General features: G+C 41.1%; 1 protein-coding gene across 3 annotated transcripts in view; it reads left to right on the top strand.

Moving 5' to 3' along the window:
- The window catches only part of Veph1 (ventricular zone expressed PH domain containing 1), a 209,571-nt gene extending 200,132 nt beyond the window's left edge, over nt 1-9,439 (top strand). For 2 of the 3 annotated variants that reach the window (XM_021195529.2, XM_029537562.1), the window contains exons 13-14: nt 4,888-5,024; nt 8,736-9,439. In XM_021195529.2, the coding sequence (XP_021051188.1) occupies nt 4,888-5,024; nt 8,736-8,972 (374 nt within the window). In that variant the 3' untranslated portion in view covers nt 8,973-9,439. Of the gene's footprint in view, nt 1-4,887; nt 5,025-5,459; nt 5,508-8,735 lie in introns of those variants that run through there. The other variant, XM_029537563.1, reaches the window with a different exon arrangement.
- Nucleotides 9,440-14,798: the final 5,359 nt, after the last annotated feature.

Below are 14,798 nucleotides of genomic sequence, written 5' to 3'. Positions count from 1 at the left end.
GGGTCTGTCCCAGAAGTTAGGTTGCTTCTGTCTGTCCCGAAGCTATGTAGCTTCTGCCAGCTCAGACTGGAGCCTAAGCGAACCGGAGCAAAGATAGCTCTCTTGCCAGCTCAGGCCTTGAGACTCCTCCTGGTTGGACACCCCTCCTCGGGAAAAGTGCCAGATGACTAGAGCCAGATAAGGAGTCTGTCCCAGCAGCTGTGTCACTTCTGCAGGCCGCCCTCTCCCCGGCAGTGCACCGGAGCCTCAATCATCTATTCAAAAAGTTCACTCCTTCCCTGTTAGACTGACCTTCTCATGGGGTGGGGGGTGGGGGGACGGGGTTATCCCTATGTGGCCACTGGCCTCAGGGTGCTATGGTTGCTTGCCCTTGCCCACACCTGTGTCAGCGGTGCTTTTTGAACTACCCTCAATTCCCCAGCTTCTGGATATGTGCTCTGCTTCCTGCTAGGGCCCTGCAGGACATACAGCAGATCTCCCCTGCGACCTGCCAGGCTTCTGTAGTGCTTGCTACCCTACCGCCTCCTGCGCCCAAGGCTCCTTGCCAGTCTTTTAATGGGACAAAGTCTTGACCTGGGTTTACTTCCTCAGTCCTCGGCCCTCGGCCCTCAGTCCTCAGCCTAGGATGTTTTTTCCCAAGCAAACCCTTTGGAACTTGGTTTCTGAGTCACTGAGTCTTCAGTCTCTTTAGGTTCTTAATTTTTTGGTTGTGAGCTTAGCCTTTAATGGCTGAGCCATCTCTCCAGCTCCTCTTAAGGTCCTTTCATGTGGTTTACACACACACACACACACACACACACACACACACCTTTCTGCACTTCCTGGAGAATTCTTCTCTAACCTTGCCCCCTTCTTTAGCAAGCCCCAACTCTCCTGTCATCTCTTCTCCCCTAACAGCAGGATTTCCTCTTGGGTGCTGGAGCATATGGCTACCCTTCTCGGACTTACCAACCTCTGTTGAGCAGTGCAGGTTTCTAAGGATTTAATGATCCTAGACCATAACTTAAGCTCCCTGGAAGACAGGTTCTACAAGCCCTCAAGTCGAACGTGCCTCCTACCTTCTCTGTGCTCAGAAGCATGTGTGAACTGGATGAATGGCCAATGGGCAGAAGAACACTCTTCGTTGCTTCATTCATCCTTCAGCTGGAGTGCTTCTCCTCTGCTGCTGATCGATGTTGTTTGTTTCACTCTTGTTCACAACCTCGTGTGAGTAAATGGAATCTTAGGGGGGTTATTTCTTACTTGATTTTCCATCTTGGAGCACAAAAGGGGTTAGTGCTAACATATAAGTATTTGAATTCAAATTCCGGGGAAAAAATGTTTTAGTTGGTAAGCATGATAATACCTGGGATTTTAAAGTACACTAAAACTTTCAATGTATTACTGTCATTTCATACTGTTGGTAATTAAAGGAAAAAGAACAGACCCAGATTGGTAGGGAGTACCCTACCCAAATTGTGTGCTTTGGGCAAAGTAGTGTGTTAATTAGAAAGTGGGAAAGTCTTGAAGATCCTCTGAGTTTTGCAAGCACTATTCATCCTATTATTTAATGACTTTGTTGCAAATAGAATTTGTCAATCTTTAGAAAAAGTAATTTAACATTTTGGCTATAAAGACACAGTATTATCATTTATACTTTATAGGGAAATTCTATGAAAACATTAAAATGATATGTGTCCCAAAATACATAAGCTCTGAGCAACTGTAAACAAAAATGTCTGCAAGACATGAGTTAGCATTGGAAAACTATTCAATCCCCCATTCTCCACCCTCTACACCCTTCCCCTCTTTCTCTTCTTCCTTCTTTCTCTTGATTACCTGGCTCGTACTAAATTCTCTGACACTGATTTGGTTGCCTAAATTTGGTTTCTTACATTCTACTTTTTTTAAGATGTTGCTACCATTTCCTTCCTAAATTCCTTTCCATGGACTTTCTCTCTGAGATAATTTTCATGAGGCTACGGAGAGACCTTGGGGGAGCGGCAGATTTCTGAAGGAACTCTCGGATCCTGATAGACCCGTAACTCTAAGTCACCCCTCTCTCGGGTTTTGTGGGTGTCATACCTCATTCACTCTGTATCTCTAATGGCTCCTCTCTCTCAGCAGTGTTGCCGGTGCAGGAACCTTCTATCAAATAGGTCCTTCAAGTAAAACATTTGGTTCTACTTCGAGGAGAACTACGGTGGCAAACCTTACCAATGCATGTACTTTAATATTACTTAAAAGACACAGAAAAGAAAAATGCAGTAATTAAAAACTTTGCATTAAACCATTTCCATTTGGGAAGGGAGTTGATGTTTTAATGTAGACGACTCTTTTTTTCTTTTGGATCCTCTTTTCCTACCCTGGGAACTGGGTGGCCCAGTGTCTAAGTGTTTTCGCTGCTGGCTGTGGAACAGCACAAAAGAAGCAATCACTGCAATTATGAAAAATTCAGACTTATGACGAGCATTATTACGGTAACTCTCCAACTAGATGATTCCTAATAAAAGGGTTAATTGTTGATTATATGACTTGAGCTCCTGCTTAAGTCTTCTGCCATTAGATCTTCTGAGGAGACAGGACAGCCTCTTATCACGTAAGGACTCAGATCAACCATGTCTCCAGTAGCCAAGCTTTTTCCTGACTACTTAAATATAAGCACACCAACCACAAGCCACTCCTTATTTTCAATTCATCACAGTCCTTACCACTACCTAATATAAGTGATGTATAATTTTTATTTTTAGCCTTTATTTCATGTTCTTAGAACATTCAGTCGGATAATCATTACACCAAAAGGGAAATGAATGTCAACCTAGCTTTCATAGAACTTTGTTCATGAAAACCACATGTTTGATTATCTTATGTTGGGCATGGCTTGTCAAGATAGCAAAGATAGATTGTGTGTTCATATAGCCAAGTAGGCGCTGTCCATTTTCTTAAATTCTACAGCAATGGAAAAAATAAATGTTGCCGTTTATAATGTGCTATGAAAACTGGGTGCAATTGAATGTCACTAAATAGGGGTCCTACTCATAATGGTGTTTTCAATTGCACTTCCTGCTAAAACTTAAGATACTCTCAAAGAAATCTGACAATAAATCTTACAGAGTCAGTAAGAGAAATGAAATTCCTCAGTTCAACTTCTCAGCCTCTAGCGCGGACCTTCCAATTCTGTGACAATGTGCAGTCCTTCTGTATTCTACTCTGGTGTCTAATCCTCATTTACACATTTATAGACTCCTCTCCTATTTGCCAGGTACTGTGTGAGGTATCAGATGTTTTAGCAGGAAACACAGCAAAGACACTACCAGGTAAAGCTCTCAGGTGAATGAGAGACAAAGGCCCCCAGGAGGCAAGCACCAACAACGGTACCTAAGTGACAATGGCAGCCATAAAGCAAGCATCATGAACTCTGAGGACAGACAGATGAAGGCAGCTCTGTCCCAGATTTGGGCAAAGTTTCTCAGGATGAACATTTTGAGTTGAAATAAGAAATGTCCAGTGCTGACTAGGTGTGATGGCTATCTCTTTGTCACCTTGACACACACGAGAAGAGAGGACCTCAGTTGAGAAATTGCTTTCATTAGGTTGGCCCCATGGACATAGCTGTGGGATATCCTCTGGCTTCAACATTGATTAGGGAGGCCCCGCCCACTGTGGATCAGGTAGTCCCTAGAGGGGTGGACCTGGGCTATAGAAGAAAGGTGGCTGACACCCTGGTAATCAGTGGTCTTCCGTGGTTTCTGCTTCAAGTTCTGGCTGGACTTCCTGCCCTGGCTTCCTTCGATGACAGACTGTAACCTGTGAGATGAAATAAACCCTTTCCTCCACAGACTGCTTGCAGTCAGAGTGTTTATCACAACAGGAAAGCAAACTGAAGTACCGAGAATTATGGAAAGGAGAAAGCAAGGCTCTGTGTAGGACATCAGTTAAACATCAGTTCAGTGTAACAGCCTAGGGGGGTGTCCTTCAGACCACTGATGTGATTTTTGCTGGGGAAAAAAATAAAACAGCTTACATATACTTGGTCAATGGTTAGTTGTAAGTAGTTCATGTGACATGAAGCATTAAAATTCGTTTTAAATCTTAGAAATGGGCTAAAGTAACAAGAGAAAATAAGCTTGTAGCATTATTAAATGTTTTATGCTAAAATTTCAAATTTGGTCACTCCAGTTTAATCTAAGGAACTGAATGCTATAAACAAAGTGATCTCAAGGCACAGGAAGCTGGGTGTCAGGATTTAAACATCACTAACCAAACTCTCCTGTTATGACTTCATTCTAAAAAGAGAGAAAAAATGTCTCATCAAGGAGAGCTGAAGACTTGGCTCAGTAGGAAGGAGTTCCCACGCTCTTCCAGAGAACCCATTCGTGCATCAGGAGGTTTTGATTCCCTCCTCCAGCCTCTGTGGACACTGTACTCATGCACACATAATTGAAAATAAAATCTTAAAAAAAAAAAAAAAGAAAGAAACAAGTTATTTCTGGCTTTCAACCATTTCTCACCACCATGCCTGAAATGATCTTTTTAGCACAAAGCAGAAAGTTGTGATCAAGTTGACAAACCGTTTCTCTTTCAAAAGTTTTTATTGCTTATTTATTATGTGTGCATGTGTACTCGTGTGTGCCTGGGTGGGTCTATGTGTACCATGTGCTTATAGATGCTATCAGATGCCAGAGGAGAGCATTGGACTCCAGGAACTGGAGCTGCAGTATGGGTGCTGGGAGCCCTGACCAGGTCCTCTGCAACAGCAGGAAGCACTGAGTGGTCTCTCCAGCCCCTCACTGGCCATGGCTCAGACATGCTTTCCGGGATCTGGTTCATTTTACAGTTATGACTTTCGATCATGTGCCAAATCAATAACAGAAAATGAACGCTTGATCATTCTGTTTCCCTCCATAGTTGTAAATCAAGATGGCCAGCCTCTCATTGAAGGAAAACTTAAGGAGAAACAAGTGAGGTGGAAGTTCATCAAGAGGTGGAAAACGCGTTATTTTACACTGGCGGGAAACCAACTTCTATTTCAAAAGGGGAAATCTGTGAGTTCTCTGACACATTTTTACACTTGAATTATTTTTTTCTTTCCTTCAAAACCTACCACAATCCTAAAGCACAGAGTTGTAAAAACACAGTTGGGAGTCTCAAAAGCCAACACCCAATGATTTTAAATATCTTACCTTATGAAGGCCTCATGCTTAAGCCTATCTTAAAATCTATTCAACACAACTCTGCATCAAACTGGCTAGTCTTGCAACCCTTTGCTCTGTGGAAGTCACGAATCCCACTTTGGCCTAAGTGGGAGTCTCTAAGCGATTAGGAAAACTCCCCCAAGTGGCTGCGAGTGATAGTAAAGCTGTGTATCCCCTGCCTCTGTTCCCCAGGATGCTAACACTGTAGGGGGAGATGTTAAGACAGGGCCTTAAAGCATTGGTTGGCCTTGAACTTAACAGTGATCAACTTGCCTCTGCCTCCAGAGTGCTCCGGGGTGTGCCCCAGTGTGGTGGAAGAGGTGGTGATGGAGGTGATATTACTGAGAAGACAGTCTCACCATGTAGCCCTGGCTGACCTCAGACTCAGAGTTCTGCCTGTGTATCTGAAACATGCCAGTATCCTTTATTCTGAAAAGATTTTTAGTGTAACACAGCTTATTCTTCCTCTGTGTTTTTGTTCTATGCTTCATGGATGGATTGATGCCACCCACGGTGGTGGGGGTGGATCTCTTTTACCATGGACTCAAATGTTGGTCTCTTCTGGAAGCATACAGGCACACTCAGAAACCATGTTTTAATGGCTATTTGGGGACCCATTAGCCCAGGCATGTTGACCCATACCTTTAACCATCACATAAACTAAACTATTGCCTTGTTAATAAATCAAATGGGTTAAACACTAACAATTTTCTCTGGACAAATGCACCGTGTTTTTGGTGCATTTGAGAATGTGGAGATGTTACTGAAATATTTTCCTCTGTGAGAGTAAAGTACAGTACATCTGAATTATGATGGATTCTGAGACAGTGTTTCCTTAAGAAGACCCCTCTCAAAATGATTTTTGCATTTAAAAGTGTATTTTATGGTACTTTGAAATCATGTATCTCTCTCAGTCTGTGCCATACGGAGGTGGATTTTCTTTGGCTGAGCACCTTTTCAAAGCAAAGAGGTGACAGCATGCTCAATTTAAAGAGTTATTGGACTTTAAAGAAATATTTTCTGGCATCAGTCTACATTGAAGCAGTTAAGTGTTTGAAATGACCAACTGAATTTCCCACGTTTACTCAAGAACTCAGGAATAGATATAAAGATGCCATGTTCCTCAGACCCTTAGTACAAACACCGAACTAGACTATGCAACTCTTCCCAAGCATTCAAATGGTGGTCTGCATTCTTCTTGCCTGAATTTTTAACTTTAAGGTCTAAAGAATAAGCTGTTTGGTTCTTTATCAGGGAATAACAGTTTGTCCTCAGAGAAATCTGACAGAACATGTGTCTCAATCGTGGGAAACAATATATAACAAAATATCTCTGATCACAAGGACACACTAACACATCAGGGCTGGAAACCCTGCTGAGATCCAGCCTCATCCTTGATAGCTGTCTTCTAAAGAGATCCGTGAAAAATCCAGACCGTAGTACACAATCACATTCTCATCAGCATTGTTCTCTCTCTCTCTCTCTCTCTCTCTCTCTCTCTCTCTCTCTCTCTCTCTCTCTCTCTCTCTCTCTCTCTCTCTCTCTGTCTTAACTGACCTTCCTTATGTTTCTACAGGAGCTCTCTTTTCTCCATCAGAGTAGTGCTTCAATTTCTGTGGTACAGACTGACCTCAACACAATTTATTATCAACAAATACTTAATATAAACCAAATTAGGTTAATAGAGTGTATAGTGGAGATCTCCTCAAATTTTGTCCTGTGTAACCCCTAAAAAAAGTTTTTGAGGGAAAAAAATCTATGTAACATCTTAAATCTCATCAGCACATTTATCATGAGTTTACACAGTTGTAATTTATGTTGCACTATAAATATTGACATTTCAAAATAAAAAATATATTTCCTCTTTAATTTAAATTTAAATTTTTAAAACTTTTTTCTCTTTAAATATAATTACTAGAATAAAAATACCATAACACATTAATTCTGTATCATGCATCTTTTTAAAAATACACTTATTAGTATCTTTAGTGGAGATATTTCCATTGCTTATATTTCTCTGGAACTCAGATTTCTTACTACCTCTTCCTAGCAATGTGTCTCAATTGTCCTGTTAGTTCTAAGAGTTATTTTTGTTTTTAATTATAAGTGTCTGGGTATGGGTAGGTGCCCATGGAAGCCAGCAGAGATTGAGTTACAGATGATTGTGAACAGCCCAGTGTGGGTCCTGGGAACTGAACTGGGGTCCTCAGCAAGAGCAGTCCAAGCCTTTAACCACCGGGGCATCGCTCCAGTCCTCCCTGTCATTTTTCAATATAAGAAAATCGTGTGCATAAATTGAAGTGTCATTCTTTTAACATCTGTGATCATCAAATTCTAAGTATTCATTTTTCTGATTGACTTCTTTTTTTTTTAAGTTATATCATTGATGAATGCATTTCAGTATAATGCCACATTTACTAAGTAAGTATTAAACATTAAAATGATAGACCGAAAAGATGGCTTAATGGGTAAAGTTCTTGCTTCAGAAGCATAAAGCCTCGAGTTTGAATCCCTGGTGCCCAGGTAAAAGGCAGACACAGTGACTCCTGGAAAGGTGGATCTCAGAGGTTTCCTCGTCAGTCAGGCTAGCCAAAACGATGAGCTTGAGCTAGTGAGAAACTCTGTCTCAAGAACTAATGTGGAGACGGCTAAGAAGAAGGCATGTGATGTCGACCCCTGACTTCTACATATGCACACATATAGAAAAGTTATATTGTCTTGATATAACAATACTTCCCTAACATCGCTATGTTGAATTGGGGAGGGGGTGATGTTCAGTGTTCCTGAGGCTTTTCCACGCTAGCCATACACTCCAGAAACTTTGTGGTGACTGAGAAAAGTACTTTTCCACTGCAAAGTAGGGGAAGATGACTGTCGCAGCGAGGGGTGGAAAGGAGCAGTTGGCAAGATGCCCAGCCACAGTACATTTCCAGTGGACAAAATTTGTTCATTGCTTTTAGACATTTTTAATTGTCCTAAAAAACCATTCATGTTAGCCCCATCTGATGACTCTGGTATCACAGATCCCTAAACCTCTGCTTTCCCCAAAACGCAAATGAAACATCTCTAAGTAATCCTTATAGACAGTGCATGCTTCCAGGGCAGAGATTCCAAAAGCTGCTCAGGCGGTGGGTTTTCAGTGCCCTTTTCTAGAAGTACACCCACAGGAAAACCCAACACTAGGCCCCTACGACTAGCTGAAATTTTGAGGTGAGAGTATTCCAGATTTCACTGCTGTCTTGTGCTCTATTAATAGTGTTAATATAAATAGAAGATGACAGAAGATCAAAGAACCATGAATGAAATATTTTTTTCCAATTTCACTTATAACTTTCAGTAAACTTCAGTAAAAGTCATCTTGCAATGACTTATAATACTTTAATAGAGGCCAAATTTTTGGCTTCTGTCGTGCTAATGACTCTGTGGGCCTTAGCACCCCAAACAGGAAGGTCTCAAGCCATATCATGTGAAAAGACCTAGCCCCTCTTGGGAAATTCCAAGAACCAGTGGACTAGGCTACAGCAGGGAAAACTCATCATCTTTCCTCTCCATTCCTTTCAGAAGGATGACCCTGATGGTTCCCCGATAGAACTCAGCAAAGTACAGAGTGTGAAAGCTGTGGCTAAGAAACGCAGGGACCGCTCTCTCCCTCGGGCGTTTGAAATCTTCACAGACAATAAGACCTACGTTTTCAAAGCCAAGGATGAGAAGAACGCAGAGGAATGGCTGCAGTGCATCAACGTGGCGCTGGCCCAAGCAAAGGAGAGGGAGAGCCGAGAAGTAACCACATATCTGTAGGGATTCGCACACCCGCTCTTATGGCCATGCAAGATAGGCATTGCCAGTGTCAACAAAGAGGAACCCACCATGGCGCTATTGGGTTTCACTAAATACCAGGGAAACCATTATCCCCAAGGAGAACCTAAAATATCAGGGTTCTCAGTAAACCCCAAGCCCTCGCAGCTCTGGTATTAACTCCAAGATTTCGGCCTGAAATACGTGAGATAGAGAAGCCACAGAGTTCATAGTGGAGCATGTGGGCCAGGAAGGGTACCGAATAAAAGAACTTCTGTAGCTATGTGATTTATGACTGTAAGAAAACAGTGAGTGGGACCAGCAAAGAAGGCTCAGCAGGTAAAGGGCACTTGCTGCCAAGCCAGACTGCCTGAGTTCTAGCCCCATAACTGACTTGGTGGACAGAGAACCAACTCTTGGCGGTTATCCTCTGTTCTCTGCATGCCATGGCACATCTATTCCCCCAGTTTTAAAAAAAGAAGAAGAAATTAATTAATTAATTAAATTTTAAAACAACAGAGGTCTGAAAGATCCATCTTGAAGGAAAACTGTCATATTAAAGACATTAAAAAAACAAAAATCTCCATTAGGAGCAGGGCAATGGTGGCGCACACCATTAATCCCAGCACTTGGGAGACAGAGGAAGGTGAATTTCTACGTTCCGGGCCAGCCTGGTCAACAGAGTGATTTCCAGGTCAGCCAAGGCTACACAGAGAAACCCTGTCTCAACCCCCACCCACCCCCCAAAAAAAAATTTAGGAAAAGTTGAACTAAGGTACATTCAAGAAAACCATTAACTTCAGTGTATTAGTTAGCTTTCTGTTGCCGTGACAAAATACCCTGATGAAAATAACTTACAGGAGAAAGGATTTATTTTGGTTTATGGTCCCAGAGGGATGGAAGTCCATTGTAGCAGGGAATACATGGCTCCAGGCAGGAAAAGCATGGCAGCAGGAACAGGGTGCTGGCTGATTCTTATTTACACAGAGGAAGCAGTGAGGGTGGGAAGTAGGGTGTGGTTATAAACCACAAGACCCACCTCCATCGATGTACTTCCTCTACCAAGGCTCCGCCCCCCCCCCGGGGCCCCATCACTTCCTGAAGCCGCCCTACCAACGGGACCATGCGTTCAAATATGTGGGCATATGGAGGCATTAAAATTGTTCAATTATTTAAATTACCACACTTAAACATTTATCTTCTCAACACAGAAGATGGCAGCACATGTTACAATGACTCTTACTCCAGTTACATAATTAAATTTAGGCTCTTATTAGAGTGTAAATTGGATTTTAATGTTTAGACACGTGGTTCTATCTACTGTCCGAGGCAGTAAAAAAGAATAAGAATAGAAAGACACCTTTTCTTCTTTGTAAATATGCATCACCTCCCTTAAACTTGAAGTTTTTTTTTAATTAAAATTCTGTGGTTTTCTTCTCTGTGTTAAGCATTGTAGTGCCCAAATTATAAGCATTTATTGGTTTTTTCCTATTACCCTTATATAATTTTGAATTAAGCTGCCATAGGCAGTTTAGGTGACATCCAGTGACCTGTGCCCCGTAATAATGTTCTGCCCCTTGAGTAGTGGAGGGTGGGACCCGAAGCATGCTTCTAACTTACATAATATGGCAAAGGTGACAGGATTGTCTCTCCTACAATTGTGTTACATTACAACAGAAATTTTAAAATTAACAGATGAATTAAGGTCTCTCCGATTGTCTTAAGTAAACTGATAAAAACCTGAGTAGCCAGGTCATCAGCTAAGTTATTTAGAAGGGAATGAGTACGTCAGACTCTCGGAGTGAACTTGAATAAGCTGCCACGGAACTATAGCTGCAAGGCAAGGAGTGACCCTGTGCCAGCATCCACGTGACCCTGACATAACAGTGAGCCTCTCGGGATCCAGCCCACCACCACCTTGTTCGGAGCCATGAGGTCCTCTGCTTAGAGGGTCGGGATAAGATGGAGTCCTGCCCCCACAGAAGCTATGCAGTAACAATGTATCCTGCTTTAAATGCAAACCATGTGGTGATTTGTTATGCACTGATTAATTCATATAAAACCCCGCTGGTAATATATCAAAGATAACTTTTTTTCTGTGAAATTGATTTATTATGTATTTTAGCATAGAAGCCCAGAAAAGTTGTCACCGCGCTGACACTACTGTTAACTCACTGGCATAAGAAATGTAAAAGGGGTCATACTTGAGCAAAGAAACTTAATTCAATTTTAACATGTAAAGTTTGAAGATATTATGAGCCACAGAAATTATTACACGCTGGAAATAGAGTTCAAGAGGTCAAATTTTGGGTCCACTGCATATGTAGGTAATTGCAAAAGATATAGAATTGGCTGAATTACATAAGAGCTGGAGAATTGAAAACGACCCCCTGGGATAACAATATTTCGACAAAGGCAGGTTAGATTAGCTGATCAGTATTCAGAGATGATGTAGCCCAGGAGACATGATATTACAAAAACTAAATTAAGAAGGATTTTCAGGATGTCAGCAATTTGAAATCCTGAAGATAGAGCTTGACTTTCATAATTAGGAAGCAATTGATGTCACTGGTAAGAACAATTTCATTGGAACAATGCAGTAAAAGTTAACTTTCGGTGTGCTGTAGTAATCGACTGTTGTATTTTAATTTTTTTAAAGGTGGGGTTAAGGTGAAAGAGCAGAATAGATGAACGGTTTCTTATTTTGTTTTTAGGTGACGTCATCATAAGAAAGAAGATAGTTTAATAAATATAGACAAGAAAAGACAAGGTCAAGTTTGCTAAATGTGATAGAGAATAATTTTCAAGTTCTGTATCCAGGGGCCAGGGAAATGTTTCAACCATGAGAGAGCTTGCCTACAAACATCAGCACCTGAGGTCAAACCAGCAACATATACATGAAAATCCCAGCATTGCTTGGGGGCCTGTAACCCTGCACTGGGAGTTGGAGACAAGTACATCCCAAGAGCTCCTTGGCCATCAGTCCTCCTGAAGTCATGAACTTCTGACTCAGTGAGAAACCCCATATGGTAGTTTGGAAGAGAACGTCCCCATAGGCTTACATATTTGACCACTTGGTCCCCAGTTTGTGGAACTATTCAGGTAAGATTCCAAGGTGTGGTCTTGTTGGAGAAGGTGTGTCACTGGTGGGTGGGCTTTGAGGATTCGAAAGCCCATAGCGTTTCAAGTTAGCCACCCTACCACCTGCCTCTGCCATGTGGTCATGCCTCATGATGCATGCTCTCAACTACAGCTCCAAGACCATGCCTGCCTACTGCCATGCTCTCTGCCATGATGGAAATATATTTATCCTCTGAAACTGTAAACTGCCAATAAACTCTTTCTTCTATAGCTGCCTTGGTTTTGGAATACATTCACAGCAATAGAAAAGTAACTAAGACCTGGTCTAGAGGCAAAAAGGCAAAGAGCCACAGAGGAAGAAACCTGATGTTCTGCCTTAACCTCCACAGGAATAAGCACACACATACTCATATGCATGCACCATATACACAAAACACACACAATCTCAGACACATATACACACATATGCACACATGCATGCATGCATGCGCACACACACATGCATGCATGCAATCTGTATGAGCAGCAATTTACTGAGAACCTGCTAAGCAAACAGGGACATACCTGGCCTGGAGACTCCAAAATAAAAAGGCAACCTCTTTTTTTTCCAGTACTTAACCAGATTTTTATTGAAAGCAAAAGCGCGCGCATGCGCGCGCGCACACACACACACACACACAGTAAAGCACATGAAGAGTCTGACCCCATTGGAGGAGTCCATAGGTTTTTTTGTTTGTTTTGTGACATATTTAAGGTTAATTACACTAGGAAAACAAAAACAAAACAAGACAATACACCTATTTCTTCCTCCAAGAAGTTAATGAATAGTGAAAAAGACAGACACATGCAACAAAAGCTCAAATGCTTTATGTCTAGTGTCTTAATGAAGTTATACACACAGCCCTATGGAAATAGAGGAGAAAACATTTAAATGCACCATATCACTGTTCCCCTGAGGCACTATAAAGTAAGCTAGGCTTAATGAACTAATAGTAATGGTACAGATAAACAAAGAACAAAATAGCAGCATAGGGAGCCACCCTACAAATGTAAATGAGCAAGTTAAGATGATTAGCACCCACCATTGCAAGGTGTTGAGCAGGTTCACATTTAGAAAGACAACCTTTTGACCCCTTGGGATGAAATATAGCTGGGAAATATGTTCTCCCATTCTATCCATTCTGTTGATAGTTTCTTGTTATGTACTGAAACTCTTTAATTTAACGAACATTATTTGTCATTCTAGGGATTATTTCTTATGTTATTGTAGTCCTAAAATTTGTTTCTGATATTCTGAAATAAAAATTAAGAAAAGAAAAAAAAAAAAAGAAAGACAACCTTTGTGGAAGTACAATTAGTGGGCTATATATCAGTAACTGTAGCAAAGTCTGAAGGACATGATAGCCTAGAGTCAGAGTGCATAAAGTCTTAGGTTCAATCCCCAAACCAAAACTGCATAGAAAAAAACAAAATCAAAAACAAACAACACACCAAATCAGTTGAAGGCTCCTCTAAGATGAAGACCTGCACTGATGTCATAGCAGACACAGCAGAAATGGAATAATTATCTGGATACGGTTTGTGTGTTTCCCCCAAGGGTTCACATAGGAAGCTGGTTCTCAGGTGAAGATATTGCAAGTTGGTGAGCTAGTGAAGAGAAATTAGGTCATGGAGGGAGCTGCCCTGTAAGAGACTGATGTAGAGAAACCCTGGTTAGTTCTTGAGAAAGGACTGTTAAAAACAGAGCCCTTCCCCAACCATACTGGCTTCCTGTGTTGCCAGGTGACCCTGCCTTGCACTTGATGTCATCGTTCTGATGATATCTGTCACAATGTCTCTTTGGAGTGGAGCCAGGCCACCACCATGTCCTTGAACCTAAAAACTTGTGATTCAAAGACACTGCTTTTCTTTACAAAGTTACCCAGACTCGGATACTTTATTGCACTAATGGGAAAGAGACTAATGTGAATGGTCAGGCAGGGGAATTAGTAAAATTAGGAATTACTCAAATGAATGAGGACTGGTGACTCTCTGGAGCTGAAGGACCAGGATGGAAAAGAACAGATATACCCATTCATAAGGCACTTGCAGAGGACAATTATCTGGATATGGTTTGTGTGTGCATATGTGCATGATGGAGATAGTCCCTGAAATAGAAAATATAGAAACAACAATTTGAGAAATAAAGCAAATGCTAAACTTAATTTTTTTGCCATCTACAAGAGACTATTAAACTTACTTTAACACATAAATATATTATTTAAATTCATGCATATTAACAGACTACTCTGTGATGCCTTGGTACATATTACACTGTATGATCAATATAAACATATCATCAATCCAAACATTTTCAATACTTTATAAGAAAAAAGAGGCATTTAAAATACTTTCTTCTAGCCAACTATACACAATGGCACACTAGAATTTCTTACTCCTATTTAATTGCAATCAGTTCTCATTGATCAGCCTTTGCCTATAAACTTAATTTTGAGACATATTCTCAGAGTATATGTAGGGTAACCACCTTGGACTGGAAGGACATTTTTTTCATATGAATTTGGTAAGGAGGAGGATGAGAATAATTATAGTTGTAAATTATTATCTGAGTGATATTTTTAAATCTACCAGTCCTTTTTTTAAAAAAAATATATTTCTTATTTTATTTTATATGTATGAGAATTTTGCCTGCACGATTACACACCATGTGTGTGCCTAGTCCCCACAGAGATCAGAAAAGGGTGTCAG

This window comes from Mus pahari, chromosome 4, assembly GCF_900095145.1.
Source record: "Mus pahari chromosome 4, PAHARI_EIJ_v1.1, whole genome shotgun sequence".
NCBI classification, from domain to species: Eukaryota; Metazoa; Chordata; class Mammalia; order Rodentia; family Muridae; genus Mus; species Mus pahari.
Note: the sequence above shows the minus strand (reverse complement) of the source record. Positions and strands in the feature narration are given on the sequence as shown.